Source organism: Balaenoptera physalus, assembly GCF_965194825.1.
Source record: "Balaenoptera physalus genome assembly, contig: HAP1_SCAFFOLD_2474, whole genome shotgun sequence".
Taxonomy (NCBI): domain Eukaryota; kingdom Metazoa; phylum Chordata; class Mammalia; order Artiodactyla; family Balaenopteridae; genus Balaenoptera; species Balaenoptera physalus.
In genome coordinates this window covers 9328-29378 of record NW_028124333.1, presented here as the reverse complement: position 1 = coordinate 29378, position 20051 = coordinate 9328, and the positions used below count along the sequence as shown (strand labels likewise).

The 20051-nt window shown below is 59.8% G+C and overlaps 1 protein-coding gene and 1 long non-coding RNA gene across 4 annotated transcripts; one reads left to right on the top strand and one right to left on the bottom strand.

Annotated features, from left to right (window-relative positions):
• Positions 1 to 258: 258 nt before the first annotated feature.
• On the top strand, positions 259 to 19860 carry LOC309654276 (obscurin-like protein 1). Of its 3 annotated transcripts, XR_014260107.1 has the most exons (22): positions 259 to 1550; positions 3108 to 3377; positions 3462 to 3713; positions 3879 to 4181; positions 4353 to 4649; positions 5920 to 6192; positions 7285 to 7557; positions 8199 to 8471; positions 11310 to 11582; positions 12364 to 12639; positions 12713 to 13000; positions 13189 to 13464; positions 14091 to 14360; positions 14500 to 14772; positions 15788 to 16054; positions 16908 to 17020; positions 17561 to 17717; positions 17882 to 18043; positions 18349 to 18453; positions 18760 to 18833; positions 18938 to 19029; positions 19757 to 19860. XR_014260107.1 is itself a non-coding variant. In XM_082478838.1 (21 exons), the coding sequence occupies exons 1-21, from the start codon at positions 539 to 541 to the stop codon at positions 19541 to 19543; spliced, it is 5706 nt and encodes a 1901-aa protein (XP_082334964.1). In that variant the 5' UTR covers positions 259 to 538; the 3' UTR covers positions 19544 to 19736. The 3 variants fall into 3 exon arrangements, 2 of the variants coding, with proteins under 2 accessions (XP_082334964.1, XP_082334965.1); XM_082478838.1 differs by lacking the exon at positions 19757 to 19860 and adding an exon at positions 19521 to 19736 and having other exon boundaries at positions 18760 to 19029; XM_082478839.1 differs by lacking the exons at positions 11310 to 11582; positions 12364 to 12639; positions 12713 to 13000; ... (9 more) ...; positions 18938 to 19029; positions 19757 to 19860 and adding an exon at positions 8877 to 9168 and having other exon boundaries at positions 266 to 1550.
• LOC309654283 lies at positions 11478 to 14261 on the bottom strand. Its single transcript, XR_014260109.1, has 3 exons — positions 14134 to 14261; positions 13845 to 14000; positions 11478 to 11603 (listed from the first exon to the last, which is right to left on the bottom strand). It is a non-coding gene; the product is annotated as an uncharacterized lncRNA (long non-coding RNA).
• Positions 19861 to 20051: the final 191 nt, after the last annotated feature.

The following is a 20051-nucleotide window of genomic DNA, read 5'->3' as shown; positions in this document are numbered from 1 at the left end:
GCCGGTCCTGGGGGAAGGGCTGAGGTGGGGGCTGGAACTGGGGCTAGGGCCGGGGGCAGGTGGTCCCGCCTGCTCTAAACTTGGCCTGGAGGAGCCAGTCTGGGCTCTCGTCCTCCAGCTGTGTCATCAGAGAATATTTTGGGGATTGGCAGCTGCAGGAGCCTCTGCCACTCAGGCCCAAGCCTGGCGGGCGGCTGGGGACCTGGCGGCTGGAGGTGGGAGGGAGGAGGGGAAAGAGGCCCTGGCTGTGGGAGGGGGCTGGGAAGGCTGGCTCTCCGGAGCAGGAAGCCAGGCCGCAGGCAGGGGAGGCTGCGGGGCCCCTCGCTGGGGAGGCAAACAGGAAGGACTGCCCCCTGAGCCCTGGGCCCCGACCCGGGAATCGCCGCCGCCAGAGCCGCAGCTCCGGGCCGAGGGTAAGGAGGCGAAGCGGGAGCGGGCGGCCAGGGGAAAGCCCCGCGGGTCCCGGCGCCCGGTCCCCAGACGCGCCCCGCCTCCCGGGCTCCCGCCGCCGCTCCCGGACTTCCCCCGCGCCGCCGCGATGAAGGCAGGCTCGGGGGACCAGGGGAGCCCCCCGTGCTTTCTGCGCTTCCCGCGGCCCGTGCGGGTGGTAAGTGGCGCCGAGGCCGAGCTCAAGTGCGTGGTGCTGGGGGAGCCTCCGCCCATTGTCGTGTGGGAGAAGGGCGGGCAGCAGCTGGCGGCCTCGGAGCGCCTGAGCTTCCCGGCGGACGGCGCCGAGCACGGCCTGCTGCTGAGCGGCGCGCTGCCCACCGACGCGGGGGTCTACGTGTGCCGCGCGCGCAATGCGGCCGGGGAGGCCTACGCGGCGGCCGCCGTCACCGTGCTGGAGCCGCCGGCCCCCGAGCGCGAGCCCCAGCCTGCCGAACGCCCGCGGCCGCCGCCCGGGGCCGGGGAGGGCGCCCCGGTGTTCCTGACGGGGCCCCGGTCCCAGTGGGTGCTGCGGGGGGCGGAGGTGGTGCTGGAGTGCCAGGTGGGGGGCCTCCCCGCGCCAACGCTGTACTGGGAGAAGGACGGGATGGCGCTGGACGAAGTGTGGGACAGTAGCCACTTCTCCCTCGAACCTGGCCGCGCCGAGGGCCGCCCAGGCGCGAGCCTGGCGCTACGCATCCTGGCGGCGCGGCTGCCCGACTCCGGCGTCTACGTGTGCCACGCCCGCAACGCGCACGGCCACGCGCGGGCCGGCGCGCTGCTGCAGGTGCAACAGCCCCCCGAGAGCCCGCCCGAGGACCCGGACGAGGCCCCCAACCCCGTGGTGGAGCCGCTCAAGTGCGCGCCCAAGACCTTCTGGGTGAACGAGGGCAAGCACGCCAAGTTCCGCTGCTACGTGATGGGCAAGCCCGAGCCCGAGATCGAATGGCTCTGGGAGGGCCACGCGCTACTCCCTGACCGCCGCCGCCTCATGTACCGCGACCGCGACGGCGGCTTCGTGCTCAAGGTGCTCTACTGCCAGGCCAAGGATCGCGGGCTCTACGTGTGTGCCGCGCGCAACTCGGCGGGCCAGACGCTCAGTGCCGTGCAGCTGCATGTCAAAGGTACCACGGCGCCCCCGGGCGGCCGGGGCCCTGGGGAGGGGCCTCCAGCGCCCTCCCAGACCCTCCTAACTCCAGCCCCACTCAGTGCCCAGAAGACGGTGGGGGGTAAGGGAGGCTGAGTATTAAAATGCCATTTCCCGCCCACCTCGCATCCCCCAGGGATTCGGATTTAGTAGGTCCGCAGGGTACCTACTCCAGGAACTTCTTAGCAAGCTCCCCAAATGATTCTGAGGCAGATGTTGGAAAACCACTCTTAGATAAAGGGCTTTAAGGAATGATTCATGTACAGACCCAGAGGGACCTACAACTCCTGTATTTCATTGTTTTTCAACCTCTGTTATTTCACCAACCTGTCCCCGGATGGAAATCCCATCTGGGGCCCCAATATATAAGACAGATAAAAGGATCATTCTGTGGGTGTAAACTTCTAAATCCAAATTTATAACATGTACTTATAAAGTCAATCAGTGAGAACAAGGGGTCTATTTAATTGAATATACACATTTTAACCATACATAACTGGGTCTAGTCTGTGAGCCCTATGGGGAAGTCCTAGCTGCAGGTGTCACATTGAGAAGCTCCTGATTCGCACCAAAGGGAGAAAACTTGAGGGAGAGAAAAAATGCCCTGCAATTTTTGACCATTCTTTCATTAGACTGCTCTCAGGTTTGCAAGAAGAAGAAGGTGAAGGAGAGGAAATTTATATATCAAAGTTGAGTCCCCAACAGTATTTAATAAATGCTTACATTGCTCATAAATAGAAAATTCAGGGAGGGAAAACACCCCAAACTCACACTGGAAGTTAAAGCTCTCCATAATAGGAGTTCATCACAACTCATGACATTATACCTTCACTAGTTATTACCCAACTTTTTCCCTCAGAGGAAAAAAAGTTGGCAAATCTCCTGAGCCCTGCCTGGCACGCAGTCAAGCATGTGGCACCTGTGCCACAGTGGTGGCCTCTTGGGTACAGTTTGATGTGTACAGACTGGCCAGGCAGGGCTGAACTCTAACCCCCTGAGGAGAGAAAAGCCCAACATGATGGCAGAGCTTCCTTCCCAGAGCCGCATGACAAGACAGACGTGCTTCCCCAGCAGCCCAAGTGAACCCACTGGCTGTTTCCATCATCGTGCTTTCTTTCTGTAAAATGCAGTTTTGAAAGTGGTTCAAGTACTTTCAAAATGAAATTCAACTCAAACCTTTGCAGAATTGTGTGTGGTGCCTGTGAAGGGCCCCAGGGAACAATTTGAAAATCACTGATGTGGTCCAAACCCTTGCATCCCTTTCTCCACCTTACGAGTAAAGAAACTGAGACCAAGGATCATGAAAACGGCCTTGGTCAAGGTGATGTGGCTAGCGAGTGTCAGGGTCAGATGAGAATATGGGTCGCCTGACTTCCCTTCTGGGGGTTTCTCTGATTCCACAATGCCTGCTGGCTCTGGGAGAAGAGCAAATGGCCGGAGCTAATGTGGGTTTAGGCAGTAGATGATGGGAGGAGAGTCTTACTCCTGGTCGGGCCCTCTCCAGAGCCTTCTCTGGTCTCTCCCTTCTTCACAGAGCCTCGCCTCCGCTTCACGAGGCCCCTGCAGGACGTGGAGGGCCGGGAGCATGGGATTGTGGTGCTGGAGTGTAAAGTCCCCAACTCCCGCATTCCCACGGCCTGGTTCCGCGAGGACCAGCGGCTGCTGCCCTGCCGCAAGTACGAGCAGATCGAGGAGGGCACGGTCCGGCGCCTCATCATCCACAGGCTGAAGGCAGATGACGACGGAGTTTACCTGTGCGAGATGCGCGGCCGGGTGCGCACTGTGGCCAACGTGACGGTCAAAGGTCGGCTGGCCAGTGGGAGGAGGCCGAGACCAAGGCAGGCAGATGCCCAGACCCCGGGCTGACGGACTCCCATCCGTGTCTCAGGGCCCATCCTGAAGCGGCTGCCCCGGAAGCTCGATGTTTTTGAGGGAGAGAACGCGGTGCTGCTGGTGGAGACCCGCGAGGCTGGGGTGGAAGGGCGCTGGAGTCGAGATGGGGAAGACCTGCCAGCCACCTGCCAGAGCAGCTCTGGCCACATGCATGCCCTGGTCCTTCCAGGGGTCACCCGAGAAGATGCTGGCGAGGTCACCTTCAGCCTGGGCAACTCCCGTACCACCACTCTGCTCAGAGTCAAATGTGAGGGCCTGCAAACCCCTAGGCAGCCTCCTCAAGGGCTGGACAGGAGGGTCAGGGCTGGAGGGTGATCAGATGCCACAGTCTGGGTTGGCAAAGTGGACTTCAGGTCAGAGGGCTGTGGGAGGCTGGAGCAGGGCTCGGACGCAAACCCTGCCTTTGTCTCAGGCGTCAAGCACAATCCCCCGGGACCCCCAGTGTTGGCAGAAATGTTCAAGGGCCACAGGAACACGGTCCTGCTGACCTGGAAGCCTCCCGAGCCAGCTCCCGAGACCCCCTTCATCTACCGGCTGGAACGGCAGGAGGTAGGCTCAGAAGACTGGATCCAGTGCTTCAGCATTGAGAAAGCTGGGGCCGTGGAGGTGCCGGGAGACTGTGTGCCCTCCGAGGGCGACTACCGCTTCCGCGTCTGCACCGTCAGCGAACACGGCCGCAGCTCCCATGTAGTGTTCCATGGGTCTGCTCACCTCGGTGAGTCGGTCCTGCCAGCCCAGGCTGTCAACCGCTGTACCCCAAGTCACACCCTCCCCATCACCTTCCTCCCTTCCCTGGCCCTCAGTCCCTGTTATATGCCTTCTACCTGCCAGTCTCTGCCCTCTGCCACGCCCCTGGTTCTGATGGACGAACTCTGTCCCATCTCAGTGCCCACAGCACGCCTGGTGGCCGGTCTGGACGACGTGCAGGTGTATGATGGGGAAGATGCCGTCTTCTCCCTCGATCTCTCCACCATCATCCAGGGCACCTGGTTCCTTAATGGGGAAGAGCTCAAGAGTAATGAGCCAGAGGGCCAGGTGGAGCCTGGGGCCCTGCGGTACCGGGTGGAGCAGAAGGGCCTGCAGCACAGACTCATCCTGCAAGCTGTCAAGCACCAGGACAGCGGGGCCCTGGTTGGCTTCAGCTGCCCAGGTGTGCAGGACTCGGCTGCCCTCACCATCCAAGGTTCGTGCAGGTGGGGACCAGGGTGGGCAGATAGGGTCAAGACACAGAAGTCCCGTTAGCAAAATGAGGCCGATGCTATTGCTGCTTCTCACATCTGGGCCAAGAGGGTAAGGAGCATCCACGGTGAGCTCAGATGGAGGGCTCAGGGATCCAGGAGTTCAGTTTCAACTCATGCACAACATATAGGGGACCCCTAGTTATCGTCACCAGCATCATATCCAAATTCTCTGGGGCACTTTGTGGTTTGCAGAATTCTGTCATGTTTGTCATCTCAGAGACACAGACCTTGGCTCCTAGTCCCTGACTGCTTCCTGCCCTATCGTGTAATGACTAACGCTATCGGAGCAACTTTCTGTGTGCCAGGCACAATCCTAAATCGCTTTATATATATTAATTAGCACAGTCCTCTCAATAGCCCTACAGGATGTGTTCTTTTGTCATCCCATTTTACAAATGGGGAAACTGAGGCACAGAGAGGTTCAGTGACTTGCCCAAAGTCACAAAGCTAATGAGTGCTGGTGCTGGATTATGAACCCAGGCAGTCTGGCTTCAGAATCACACTCTGCCACCTGGGGAAAGAGGGAAGGAGAGGGAATGAGGCCTCCCTGAGGACGACAGATCTTGGTAGGGGTCTGAAAGTGCAGGGAACATGCTGGCATTTGCCATTGTACCATTGCTGGAGTTTGTGTGGCCAATCAAGGGATTCCTCAGTGCCCAAGTGCAGGGCCTTGAGGTGGTTAGCTGCCAGCATCCCAGGAGGAGGACAAAGTGAGAAATAACCAGCAACCAGAGCAGCATTTCTAAAATGCAACCCAGGTTCACCAACATCAGAGTCATCTGGAGGCTGGTTTATAATGCAGATTCCAGGGCCCCTGCACGCTTGGGGCGAGGGGCCTGAGAATCTGCATTTTCAGCAGGCTCCCTGGGAATTCTTATGCACACCAAAACCACTGCTCTTAAGAGTTGGTGTGTAAGCCTAAAACTATTCTTTTTTTTTTTGGCCGCGCCATGCGGCATGCGGGATTTTAGTTCCCCGACCAGGGACTGAACCCGTGCCCCCTGCATTGGGAGCACGGAGTCTTAACCATTGGACCACCAGGGAAGTCCCAGCCCAAAACTAATTTTTTAAACCAACAAATGCATCGATGGCAATCATCCGGCCTGATGTGCCCACCCCCCTACCCTGAGCACATACCCTGGAGTGGGGTGTTTATTGGGGTAGGAGAGCACAACTAGGGTGCCGCACGTGACCACACCTCTTCCCAAGCAGAGAGCCCGGTGCACATCCTGAGCCCCCAGGACAAGGTGTCGTTGACCTTCACGACCTCGGAGCGGGTGGTGCTGACCTGTGAGCTCTCCCGGGTGGACTTCCCAGCGAGCTGGTACAAGGACGGGCAGAAGGTGGAGGAGAGCGAGTCGCTGGTGGTGAAGATGGATGGGCGCAAACACCGCCTGATCATGCCTGAGGCCCAGGTCCAGGACAGTGGCGAGTTTGAGTGCAGAACGGAAGGGGTCTCAGCCTTCTTCAGCGTCTCCGTCCAAGGTCAGGGACCGTGGTGGCCTGGGCTCCCCCCAGCTGAGGCTGACCCTGGGGGCTGTGCGAACCCTGCCCCCCTGGTCTGCCTGCTTGGGGGTCCCTTCCGAGGGGCCCTAGGGGGCAAGGGGACATGTTTGCAGATCACACTGCCCATGCACCACCCTCCCGCACACTTGGCCCCCATGTACCCTTTGCTGGCGGGAAAGTGGGGGGGCCTCAATTCAATTAAGGGAAGGGAGGTGGGAGCTAACATTTGTTAGGCACCTACTAGCCAGTTCCCGTGCTGGATACTTCAAATGTACACTTGCATTCAGTGTTCACAACTACGTGAGGGGCAGTATATCTCCATTCACAGATGAAGCAACTGAGGTTTAGAGAGGTTATGCAACTCGCTCACGATCACACAGCAGCAAATACCCTAGGTGGGTTCACACCCAGGACTGCTTATCCCACTGCCCCAGGCGGCCAGGGTCAAAAGGGAGTTTTAGGTGCAGTGGTCCAGAGGCTCTCAGAAGCCAGTACATGTCTGGCTGCTTCAGAACCACCCTGGAAGCCATAAGTGCATAGACTCCCCCAGGCCTCCAGAGCCAGAATATCCAGGACAGAGCCTGGAGATCCACTCTGGAAGAACAACTCAGGAACCACTGATCCAGCTCCATCTTCTCACTTTGAGTGGCCCCATTGCCAGAAGGTCCTCTGGCCCCTGCCTGAATGTACCCAGTGACAGGGAACTCACTACCTGTAGGGAGCGCTGTCCCACGGTATCACCACTAAATTGTTCCCACCTCTTCCCCGTCCTGCGATCAGCCCTCCGGGGGCTTCCTTGAAAAAGCAGCAGCAAGCACTGCCCTGATGTGACCTGCGACAGTGACCTCCTCTCAGCCTAGACGAAGCCCTCTGTGTCCCCAGCCAACCCCCTCTGATCCTCTGGGAACTCACAAAGCACTCCAGTGCCATGTGATCTGTCACACCGCACCCGCCACGCCCTCAGTAGTCCGTGTCATTGCCCCAGAGCACCCCACCCCAGCCAAGCAGCCAGTGTGCACTCATGTCTCCTGTTTTTGGGTGTCTGTGTGACCCCATCTCTGCTCCCCCCAGACCCCCCCGTGCACATCCTGGATCCCCGGGAGCACGTGTTTGTGCACGCCATAACCTCCGAGTGCGTCATGCTGACCTGTGAGGTGGACCGGGAGGACGCCCCCGTGCACTGGTACAAGGACGGGCAGGAGGTGGAAGAGAGCGACTTCGTGGTGCTGGAGAACGAGGGGCCCCATCACCGCCTGGTGCTGCCCGCCGCCCAGCCTCCAGATGGGGGCGAGTTCCAGTGCGTTGCTGGGGATGAGCGCGCCTACTTCACCGTGACCATCACAGGTGGGGTTCCAGGCAGTCCACAGGAGGGGGACGGTGTGCCCTGCCCCTGCGTGGGCAGCTGCTACACTCCTGGGCCACTGTTCCCAGCCCCTGCTTCCCTTCCCCTAGCTTTCTCCCCAACCCATGCTCTGCACCCTGAGGTTCAGTCACCTGCAGAAAATGCATTGTCATAAACACACCAGTCACAGCTACATCAGTCAAAGGAAAGCCTCCCTTCTCTGTTCTGAAGATCCTCCAAGGGGAGCTTTAGGGGTGGCAGTGCTACCACAGGGCAGGGTCTAGGGTGGGTGGGCCCAGGCACTAGAGGGGTCAGAAGGTCTGAGGCCTGCAGGAGACCCCAGCTCCATCTGGGCACCCAGCCCTCCTCTCCCCAGTCCTACCCTTCGTATTGTCCCTGTCCCAACCCAGAGGATGTAGGGAGTTTCTACAGCCGAGGCTGACACCACAGTCCCCGCTGTGCCACCGTGCCCCAGCCGTGAGTGACTGTCCGAGCAGCTGTGAGCCATGGTCCGAGGGAAGACCCTCTTCTTCGACACACAGCCCACCTTCCAGGAGTAGGGAACAGGCATGGCTCAGGTGGGACAGCCAGGCACCTCGGCCCCAGCCCCTGACGCCCGGCCACAGCTGTCCCTGTCCTCCAGATGTCTCCTCGTGGATCGTGTACCCCAGCGGCAAGGTGTACGTGGCAGCCGTGCGCCTGGAGCGCGTGGTGCTGACCTGCGAGCTCTGCCGGCCCTGGGCCGAGGTGCGCTGGACCAAGGATGGCGAAGAGGTGGTGGAGAGCCCCGCGCTGCTCCTGCAGAAGGAGGACACCGTCCGCCGCCTGGTGCTGCCCGCCGTCCAGCTGGAGGACTCGGGCGAGTACTTGTGTGAAATCGATGACGAGTCTGCCTCTTTCACCGTCACTGTCACAGGTGTGGGCCCACCCCAGCTGCCCGCGGTCACCAGAGGACAGTCCTGAGCCCTTGGGGGAGCTGGCCACATGGCCCCTAGCTAGCATGTGGGGGAGGGGGGAGGGGGGGCTGCAGGTGCATGGACCGGGGGGCCCTGCCCGGAAGACCCCAGAGTCCGTGTTCGATAAGCAGGCTCTTCCCCGGCGCCCAAGGCCAGGAATAGCTATCCTTCACCGTCTCATTTACTGAGCACTTTCTATGTGTCAGGCACTGGGCCAGGTGCTGCAGGTCACTGGTGCGTATTGCAGACGTGGTCCCTGCTCCCAGCTGCCAGAGAGCTGGGGAGGCAGCCGTTAACCAGGGGTCGCAAACGGGCAGTCCCTAGGGCCCCATACAGCCCACAGATATGTTTTGTTTGGCCTGCAGAGTCTTACCAAAGTCAGGACAGTTCAAATAACAACCCGGAGCTATGCGTCCTCTTGAAAAAGCCGAAGACCCGGCGCCTCTGGTCCCGCTTCCCCCCTTGGCGACGAACAGCTGGCGCTGAGTAGCAGCTGCCCCTGTAACACGGGGCCCACATTCCTCTGTCCCACCCTGCCCGCTGTTCCTTTTTGCTCCCCCCAGACCACTTCAGCCACTGACCTTACCTTACCTGGCCCCCGTGGGCATTTGAGTTTGCGACCCCTGTGTTTAACCAATAAACACGCAAATAAATGTACAGTGACACCTCGTGACAAGTGCTGTGAGGGATGAGGGCTCAAGAGAGCAGAGCTGGAGGTCAGGGAGGGCCTCGGGGAAAGTCGGTCGCCATGCCACCCGCAGGACCAGCCCCGGGGTGGGCTCCGGACACTGAGCAGCTCACAGACACACACGCGCACGTCCCTCCGGGAGTGCCCAGACTGGCAGGAGAGCCGGACATATTAGAGGGTCTCAGAGTGAGGGTTGCCGGGTGTCGTGATAGGGTGCAGTGGGTGTCCGAAGCTGGGGGCTGCTGACCTGGTTGGCAGGCAGGAAGTGCCTTCAAAATGGCCGTTTGGAGCAGCGGCTGAGTTAGCTAAGTGGGGGTCAGGGTTTGGCCTGAAGGTGGGGAGAGAATGTTCAAATCGGGAAAGCACAGGATGACTATGGAATTGACGGTTCAGTGCCAGAAACTTTGGGACTGCAGCCCACAGCGCCAATCCCAGTGTGTGTGCGGGGGGGGATGGGGAGTGTGGGACCTAGGCAGCTCTGGGTGGCACAGAAGAACCCACTGGCTGCACTGGAGCGACCATCCTGATGCTGGCATCATCTGGTTACCCTGCCCTGCCCTAGGAACAATGCTTCAGCCTAGGCTTGAGCTACTTAGGGCCCCCCGACTCCCTGCACCCCAAATAGTGCAGCCTGAAGCACACAAGTCACAAAGCCGAAGAGGCCTTTCTGCACATATTCTGTCCCGTAGTGAATTCCTTCAACCTCTCCCGCCCCAACCCCTGGCCAGACATAATGGCCGCAGACACACACATTCCAGCTCATAACTGGCCTCCCAGCAAAACACCAGATTCTTCATAAGAAGCTCACACAACACACCTTGTGTGGACCAGGAGAATCAAGTCTGATGCCAAGCTGAGGGCCCCAGCTGTGCAGGTACCCCAGCCCCATGGCTGCACCCCATTCTCACTCCACTGCCTCCATCACCTCCCCCACCACTCAGGCAGCCGCACTCTGCAATCTACTGGTGCTGCTGGGCCTCAGAGAACCAGCCTGCATCTTGTAGACTCTTAGAATAAGCCCAGTTAGGGAGGAGGCGGAGGCAAGGGCTGAGTGTGCACTGGTGGGCACATCTGCCCGTACACACCTCTGCAAAGACCTAGACCAGGAAGCTGGCAGTTCCCCAGCCCAGCCACAAGGGGGCCAAATGCTAAAGGAACACGAAAGTGTCCTGGAGACTTGATTCTGGGAGACCTCCAAGGTACGTGAAAGCATGGGCAGGCCCGGGCTCAGTGCACTGGTCACCACCAATATGGACATGGCTCCTTTCTGTGAAAGACTGACCACTCCAGAGCAGCTGCAGATGAACTCCTAGACACAGCATTTAATATCCCTGGGGAAATCTTAGGTGTTGACAACTCATGCACAGATGCAAAATTCATTACTGAGTTTCCAGCAAGCCTTGGCTTGGAGTCCTTACCACTGCTTGCAGAGTCTGACCCTCCATTTATCAGATGGTAGTTCTTCCTCCTGCCCTCGAGTAGGTATAGCCAGCTGTGACCATAAGGAAGTTGCTTAATCACACCATGCCTCAGTTTCCTCATCTGGGAAATGGGTATAAAATAATACCTACTCCTTAGGATTGCTAGGAGGGTGTAAAGTGCTTATGACTGTTCCTGGAACTCTAGCAAGCTGTATATAAATACTTGCTATTACAAATCCACCATCCCTTATCCACAATTCTGAAATCAAAAAAAAAAAAAAAAAAAAACCTCAAAATCAAAAGGCTTTTTGTAAGTTTGGTATTAAAATCATTTCAGTAAAACCTGAACTTAACTCTGTGAAGCTATTTGTACTTTTTAATTAGCCTGCTTAGGGTGAATCTATCTATATGTTACACTGCAGAAATGTTAATGTGATTGATTATGGGGGGGACCACAGTGGGGGCTGAGGGCGGTAGGTGATATATGATAAACACACCATTTCTGGAACCGGAAGCATTGTGGATTCTGTAGCACTTCTGGCCCCAGGGATTTCAGAGAACAGATTTTGGACCTATTATTATCCTTATTATTCTTATGATTGTGGGTGACCGGGACTTCATGCTGCCAGATGGCTCCAGGGAGGCTGACGGTGAGTTTGTGACAGGCTGTGGTTGTCCCCACTCTGCAGAACCCCCGGTGCGCATCATATACCCCCGGGACGAGGTGACCTTGGTCGCCGTGAGCTTGGAGTGTGTGGTGCTGATGTGTGAGCTGTCGCGGGAGGACGCCCCCGTGCGCTGGTACAAGGATGGGCTGGAGGTGGAAGAGAGTGAGGCCCTGGTGCTGGAGAGTGATGGGCCCCGCCGCCGCCTGGTGCTACCTGCTGCCCAGCCCGAGGACGGGGGCGAGTTCGTGTGCGACGCTGGAGACGACTCAGCCTTCTTCACTGTCACCGTCACAGGTGGGCAGTCTGTGGGACACCCTGGGGAGGAAAAGAGGCAGGAGGCTGAGGGACAGACACCCAACCCTCCCAGTTCTTGCACCTTCAGGGTCCCTGACTGCTGCACGTGGCTTTCCCCTTGTCCAGCCTTCCCCCTCCCCAAGCCTCCTCATTCTCAGCCATTAGAGAGCCCTGACTTGCCCAAATCATATCAGGACAATGACCAGAGACCTGGTGGAGAGAGCCCAGCAATCAGGAGCACTCATTCATTCACTTATTCAACAAATACTGATGTGCTCAGCACCGTTCTGGATGCTGAGGGATACAGTAGTGAACCGAGGAGAGAAAACCTGTCTTTATGGAGCTTGCCATCTCGTGAGAGTGTACAGACAGCAAATAAGGAAAATTGATGGTTTTTCAGGTGGTGATCGGAGGCAGAGCAGGCAAAGGGGATAGGAAGTGCGGGTGGGGTAGGGAGGGATGTGCCTTGGGGTCAGATAGATGTGGCTGTGAGTGTGGGTCTACCTCTTTTTTTCCCATGTGACCTAGAGCAAGTCAGTTCTCGATAAAGAGGCTTCAGGTCCTCATTTATAAAGTGAAGCCAACAATAGGGAGTGTCAGGAGTAGCTGAGAAAAGAGCTGCAGTGTGCTTAGCACAACACCTGGCACGCAGTGAGTGCCCACGGATTGTAGGTGGCACCGTTCCCAAGAGCTGCACTGCAAAGGGCTGAGAATCTAGTGGTGAGGCAGGTAGAGGCCTGCTGGCCGAGCCCACTCTCCCCTCTCTCTGTCCACCCACCAGCCACTCCAGAGAGGATTGTGCATCCGGCGGCCCGCTCCCTGGACCTGCAGTTCGGGGCTCCAGGGCGCGTGGAGCTGCGCTGCGAGGTGGCCCCGGCTGGGTCCCAGGTGCGCTGGTACAAGGATGGGCTGGAGGTGGAAGCATCAGATGCCCTGCAGCTGGGTGCCAAGGGGCCCACTCGCACCCTGACCCTGCCCCACGCCCAGCCTGAGGACGCCGGGGAGTATGTGTGTGAGACCCGTGATGAAGCCGTCACCTTCAACGTCAGCCTGGCTGGTGGGTACTCCCGGCCAGCCAAGGTGCGGGAGGTGGGGGCATCACCGAGCTGATACCTCTCCTCTCTGTCCAGAGCCCCCAGTCCAGTTCCTGGCCCCAGAGGCAGCCCCCAGCCCGCTCTGCGTGGCCCCCGGGGAGCCGCTGGTGCTGAGCTGTGAACTGTCTCGGGCTGGTGCCCTCGTCTTCTGGAACCACAACGGAAGGCCGGTGCAGGAGGGTGAGGGCCTGGAGCTCCGAGCCGAGGGCCCCCGCCGTGTCCTCTGCATCCGGGCTGCAGACCCGGTCCACGCAGGCCTCTACACCTGCCAGTCAGGGGCAGCCCCGGGGGACCCCAGCCTCAGCTTCACCGTCCAAGTGGCTGGTGAGTATAGCCCGGGCAGGAAGCCTGAGAGTCGCACCCCGAAACCCATGAGTCTCCCCCTTCTCTAGCACACCTGGCCCACCCCCTGCCCCACCGCTCTCGGTCCCTTTCCCCGTCTTGCCTCCCACTGCCCTCCTCCCAGCCCACGGGCCACTCCCTCCCGGTGACCCCTGGCTCTGAGCCCACAGAGCCCCCAGTGCGGGTGGTGGACCCTGAGGCAGCCCAGACGAGGGTTCGCAGCACCCCAGGTGGGGACCTGGAGCTGGCGGTGCACCTCTCCCGGCCGGGGGGCCCTGTGCGCTGGTACAAGGACGGGGAGCGCCTGGCGAGCCAGGGGCGGGTGCAGCTGGAGCAGGACGGGGCGAGGCAGGTGCTGCGGGTGCAGGGGGCCCGGAGCAGGGACGCCGGGGAGTACCTGTGCGACACGCCCCAGGACAGCCGCATCTTCCTCGTCAGCGTGGAAGGTAACAGTGCACCCCTCACTGGCCCCCCAAGGGCCACACGCCCGAACCACTCTGGGCCCCCGCGCCCCGACCCCACCTCGCTGCCTCTGGCTCCAACCAATGCATGCGTGACTATTCCTGGTATGAGGGCTCAGGGCTCCCTTTTCCAGGAACCCTCAAATAATAGGAGGGGCACAGACCAGTGGTTAAAAGCAGGGCTCTGGAGTCAGCACCGCCCACACCAGGTTCCAATCTGGATTCTGCTTCCCAGTAGTTGTGTGACACTGGCAACTTGCTTAAACTCTCTGAGCCCCAGCTCCAAAGTGGAGGGATAGTGCTTGTCCTATAGGGCTGTTGTGACAGTTAAATGAGATAAATTGGGTCCATAGTAAATGACCTACTATTATTAGGGAGTCAGAGAGGGGGGTGCCAGGCCAGCATTGGGCAGAGGTGGCTAGGAGTAGCAGGGCGTTGACATCTTGTCCTTTGAAACACCTCATGGCTGACACACAGTAGGTCCTCAGGAAGGTTCTGTTCAATAACTGGAGGATAAGGGCCTGTTATTGGAGATGAGGGGATGAAGAGGGGATGAGGAGGAGGGAGGCGGAAAGACCCAGCCCACCTCACTGCCCGACCCCACTCCCCAGAACCACCGCCGGTGAAGCTGGGCTCCGAGCTGACACCACTCACTGTGCACGAGGGTGATGATGCCACGTTCCGGTGTGAAGTCTCCCCACCAGACGCCGACGTCACTTGGCTGCACAATGGGGCCATTGTCACCCCAGGGCCCCAGCTAGAGGTGGCCCAGAATGGGTCAAGCCGCATACTGACCGTGCGAGGCTGCCAGCTCGAGGACGCGGGTACCGTGACTGCCCAAGCAGGGGGCACGTCCACAAGTGCCCGGCTCCATGTTCGAGGTTTGGTCCTGATGGAGACACAATAGTCTTGTTCCTGAACCTATTCTCCCAGCCCCGGCCATAACAGGGGACAGATCCCTGAGAGGGAGCAGGGGGTCAGCCCACCAGGCTCCATGGCCCCCTCTCTCTTTCTCCCCAGAGACGGAGCTGCTGTTCCTGCGGCGGCTGCGGGACGTGCGGGCAGAGGAAGGCCAGGACGTGTGCCTCGAAGTAGAGACAGGCCGAGTGGGTGCGGCAGGGGCCGTGCGCTGGGTGCGAGGTGGGGCACCCCTACCACCCGACTCCCGCCTGTCCACGGCCCAGGATGGCCACGTCTACCGCCTCTTCATCCACGGCGTCGTACTGGCCGACCAGGGCACCTACGGCTGCGAGAGCCACCACGATCGCACCCTGGCCAGGCTCAGCGTGAAGCGTGAGTGCCCCGTCCTCTCCTAACACATCGCCCGCCCTGTGGCACAGTCTCTCCTGGCTGGCCCAGGGCCCCTCAGACCCCCACCAAAGTGCCCCTCGCCACAAGGCAAGTCAGCCCTGGCTGACCCCCAGGAGTGTGACCTGAAGCAGCCTGCCCAAAGCAAAACTCTTCTTTTTCTAATGTTTTCTATTTACCTTAGAAGTCCATGTGGATTTTGCATTCCATTTCGTATGTCCAAGTTGGCTTTGCTATAAACGTAAATATTATATTCCAGAAAGATTTGCCGTGTTTATCCTTCAGTCACCTGCCCCAGGATACATGGGCCCAGCTGAGAAGCAGGGATGGTTGGCAAATAGCACCCACACCCCCAAGATGGAGCCCTCTATTAACTGTGTGACCTCATGCAAATTACTTAACTTCTCTGAGCCAAGTTCTCTTTAAAAAGGGTCTTTGGGAACACTGATTGGGATAATATGAGAAATACCCACAGAGAGCTTGGTAAATGGTTGTTGGTGATGTGTATTCTCTTCTAATTTACTTCATTCATTTAATCACAATAAACCCATGTCTCAATGCTATTAACCTTGTATAGCTGGGGAAACTGAGGCCCAGAGAGGTCAAGCAATTTGCCAAAGGTTACACAGCACACAAACTATGTGGCAGGGTCCAGTCCTGGTGTGTCTGACTTCAAACTCTGTGCTTCCTCCAGTGTCACAGCACCCCTCACCCAAACTCCTCACCCCGCTAACCACACATCACCCCCTTCATGTATCTCCTCTCCTAACCCTAGTAAGCCCCTCTCTCCACCCAAGTCTGAATGGCTCTGCTCCCTTCTTCCTGCACCCTGGTTCTGAACTTTGTTCTATAGGGCCTTACGAGGCTGGGTGTTAGGGGTGGTGCAGGCAGAGCCAAGGTGTGTGTGTGGCGGGGGGGAGGGGGGGCGGGGAGGGGGGCCGAAAGCCCTGCCCAGATTTGGAGCCCTCGTCCTCCCTCTTCCCCCATCTCCTCCCACTAGCAAGGCAGCTAAGGGTGCTGCGGCCTCTGGAGGACGTGACCGTCATCGAGGGGGGCAGCGCCACCTTCCAGCTGGAGCTGTCCCAGGAGGATGTGACCGGGGAGTGGGCCCGGGGTGGAGTCCGGCTGCAGCCGGGGCCCACGTGCCAAATTCACGCAGAGGGCCACGCTCACTGCCTGGTACTCAGTGGCCTGGGCCTGGCCGACTCGGGCTGCATCTCCTTCACTGTGGATGCCCTGCGCTGTGCAGCCAGACTCACTGTGAGAGGTGCGGCCTCTGGAACCGCTGCCTGCCTGCTGACTGCTCTGGGTGTGATTCTACTGATCCCACTACCCATGTGGCCCCCACTGACCCTGTCCCAGTGTGGCCCTCACTGACCTCCCTGCCAGAGTTTGACTCCCCTGACCCTTTGGCCATGTATGGCCCCGGTGACTGCCCTGCCTGAGTGTGTCTCCACCAACCCCCCGTCCCAATGGACCACTGACTGTGCTGCTGTGAGGTGCTTGTGCCGGTGTGGTGTCTGTCTGCCTAACCACGGCCCTGCTGGCCACTCTGAGTGTGAGCCCACTGACCACGCCTGCCTGCTGCAGCCCCCTCTGCCTGAGTGTGCCCCTCTCACCACCCAAGTCCCAACAATCCACTTACTATGCCAAAGGGTGGCTCCATTGGCAACTCTGCCTCAGTGTCCCCCATTTTTGCTTGCAGCCCTGGTGTGTTCCCCACTGACCACATCTGCTCTAGGGTCCCCCCCATTGCTCCTGTGAACCCATGGTGTCCCCCACTGGCCAGTGTCTCCTGTCCATTCCAGCCAGTGTGGCCCCCACTGACCACGCTTGCCTATGGGTAATTCCACTGGCATGTCTGCTCCAGTTTCCCCTATGCCCCTCTAGCCCCAGCATGTCCCCCACTGACCACCTTAAATGTGACCGACCCCCAGTGGGCCATTCCTACCCTGTTGACCCCTCTGATACCGCTGTGTTCCCCACTGACCAGCATCCCCTTTGGATCACTTTGTCCCAGCATGCCCCCCACTCACTGGTGGCCTCTGTTGATCACCTTGTCTAAATGTGCCCACCAGTGACCCCTTGTGCCCAATGTGTCTGCCTTCTCCCACTCCCAGAGGCCCCAGTGACCATTGTGCGGGGTCCACAGGACCTAGAAGTGACCGAGGGTGACACAGCTACTTTCGAGTGTGAACTTTCCCAGGCCTTGGCTGATGTCACCTGGGAGAAGGTCAGAGCCCAGCCCCAGCCCAGCCCACCTCGGCATCATAACAGCAATAACAACCCCCAACAGAAATAACTAATACTCACTAAGCCATGCGCCTGGCACTGTGCTAAGATTTGCTTTACATTTAATTCTCTAAACCTTATAGCAGCCCTATGAGGCAGGTCTTATTATCTCCATGTTATCTATAAGGAGACTGATGCGCAGTGGGGTGAAGTATTGCCCAGGGGCAGACGTAGAGCCCATATTTGAATCCAGGTTTCCTGATTCCAGAATCCACACGCATGGCTGGTATGAGCAGTACATGACTCTATGCTTCCCGCGCCCGTGGCTCCCTTCTCAGCCCTAAGGTCCCCAAAGGGTGACAACTTCCCAATGAGATTCCTGGAGAGGTCCCGGAAGGCGCGGGACCGCCCTGCTCCACAGCATAAACGTGCCTCGAAACCGCTTGGCATAAGCAGAGGGCGCGGCCGCCTACGAGGAGGGCAGGGGCCGTCTGTGCCCAGACGACCTTTCACCACGACCCTTTGCAACTCCCGCCCCCAGGACGGGCAGCCGCTCACCCCCAGCCCTCGGCTCAGACTCCAGGCCCTAGGCACCCGCCGCCTTCTCCAGCTGCGACGCTGCGGTCCCTTGGACTCCGGGACCTACAGCTGCGTGGTGGGGATGGCCCGAGCCGGGCCCGTCCACCTGGGGGTGCGCGGTGGGTACCGAGCGCTGCCCGGGCGGGGCACAGCTGTGGGTGCGGCGGCTGCGGACCAGACTTGCCCCGGGGTCCTGCTCTGGGGCATCTAAGGAGGGGGCGGGGCGTGGGCGGGGCATGGTACCGCCCGCTCCGCCCACCTCACGGCCCCGGCTCCGCCCCAGAGCGCAAGGTGTCTGTCCTCTCGGAGCTTCGGTCGGTGAGCGCCCGCGAAGGCGACGGAGCCACGTTCGAGTGCACCGTGTCGGAGGTCGAGACCACCGGGAGCTGGGAGCTCGGAGGCCGCCCGCTGAGACCCGGAGGCCGCGTCCGCATCCGACAGGAAGGTCTGACCGACTTTCTACCCGCTCTGGCCCCTCGCTGCCCCGCCCTACCAGGATAAGTCCCACCTCCAGGTCAAATGGGCCCCGCCCCACGGCCCAAGGAGAAGTCTCTCGATCTCTCCCTGGCCCCCAGCTGTGAGCCCTCGGTCCTGGACCTCCCCTCTTACCCCTCGGCATCTCAATTCCGCCCCGCCCAGCGCACACTTACCGCGTCCGAACCGACCCGGGGACCTACTCTGGCCCCACCCTCATCCCCGAACCCTCCCCAGAGGCGGCTCCGGCCTCGCTAGCGCCCCCTTCACCCCCAGGGAAGAAACACATTCTGGTGCTGAGCGAGCTGCGCGCGGAGGACTCTGGTGAGGTCCGCTTCCAGGCGGGACCCGCCCAGTCCGTGGCTCAGCTAGAGGTGGAGGGTAAGCAACTGGGGCATGGACGACCTGGAGTGAATACTGTCTCTCCCTGGAACTGGCAAGCTGGTGGCTGGTCCGAGGAACCCTACCTTCCCCACCCCTTCCTCCCGGGGCTCTCCGGGAGCGGATCACAGAGAGCAGTGTATTTCCTGGGGAGCAGGAGACTTTGGGTTGAGGGTAGAGAGAAACGGGGTGGTGGCATAGAGGTCTAAGACCAGGAGTGGAGGCCACAGCGGGAGGGAACATGCGTCTCTCCTCCTGGGGCCCTGTGTGTCCCTATTAACCTAAGCCCTCGTCCTCCACCCCCAGCATTGCCTGTCCAGATATGCCGCCGCCCCCCTCGCGAGAAGACAGTTCTGGTCGGCCGCCGGGCGGTGCTGGAGGTGACTGTGTCCCGCTCGGGGGGCCAAGTGTGCTGGTTGCGGGAGGGGGTCGCGCTGTGCCCGGGAGACAAGTACGAGCTGCGCAGTCATGGCCACACCCACAGCCTGGTCATCCATGACGTGCGACCTGAGGACCAGGGCACCTACTGCTGCCAGGCCGGCCAGGACAGCGCCCACACACGGCTGATGGTAGAGGGTGAGTAAAGCCGACGGGGCAGAGGTCAGAAAGGCACGCCGGCTGGCCAAGGGTCTCCTAGGAGCTGGTGGGCTGAGACACACCTCCTGCAGGTTTTCCAAGACTTTGGACGGCGAGCTGGTTCTGAGATGTGTTGGAGGTGGGGAATGGGGAGGCGGGAGATCACAGCCAGGGCTGAGGAGAGGAGGGAGCCCTGTGTTCTCAACAGGAACCACTCGGTTCAGGGCAGCTGTTTCCACCCTTTCTACACCCCTTCCTGTCCGAGCTTCTGCTTACTCCCTCCTGCCTCTGGACCATGTTTGTCTCTCCTGAATGCCCCATTTGTACCCAAGTTCCTCTCCTTCCCACCTACCGGCCCCTGGTCTGTGCCCCCCGCCTGTCCCTCACCCTCTCCTGCTCTCTGCCCAGCTGGCTTCTGCCCATCTCAGCAAGCTGCACTCTGCCTGGGCAGAGGGCTTCTGCTAGTCCCATTTCTTTCCTCTTCCACTTAGGAGGTGCCCCCCTCTCCACCTGAACTCCTGTGTTCCCTTCAGGTGCCTACCTTCCCCACCTCTGACTGGCCACCCTCACTTTCCTGCCCCCACAGACAGCCCTGACAGAGGCCTAGAAAGGGTGGTTCAGAGGGTGAGGGCCCAGCTCTTCCTGTGTGGGTGCCCAGGCTCTGCCAGGGGAGAGGAGTGTGGTGCCCACTGTCTCCCCAGCCCCACTCGCAGTCATTCCTCCGCAGGTAGCTAGGAGGACCGAACCAGGCCAGGCGGGTGCCCTCGGACAGCTTGGAAGGCGCATGCCCTTACCCTGGGAAGGGGTGGGGAGGGAGGGGAACCAGAGGTGTTGGGAGACAATAAAAGTGGTACAGCCCCTTTCCTGGCTCTCTGTGTGACGTGGGAGGGCAGAACTTGCCTGGAGCCCCTGTGTAGTGAGTGACACAGGGGACCAAGGGCTGCAGTGCTTCCATCTTGGCCCATGAAAGTGCCAGCCACCAAAGACCACCACTCCTGGCAGAAGCCTCACAGTTTGGCACG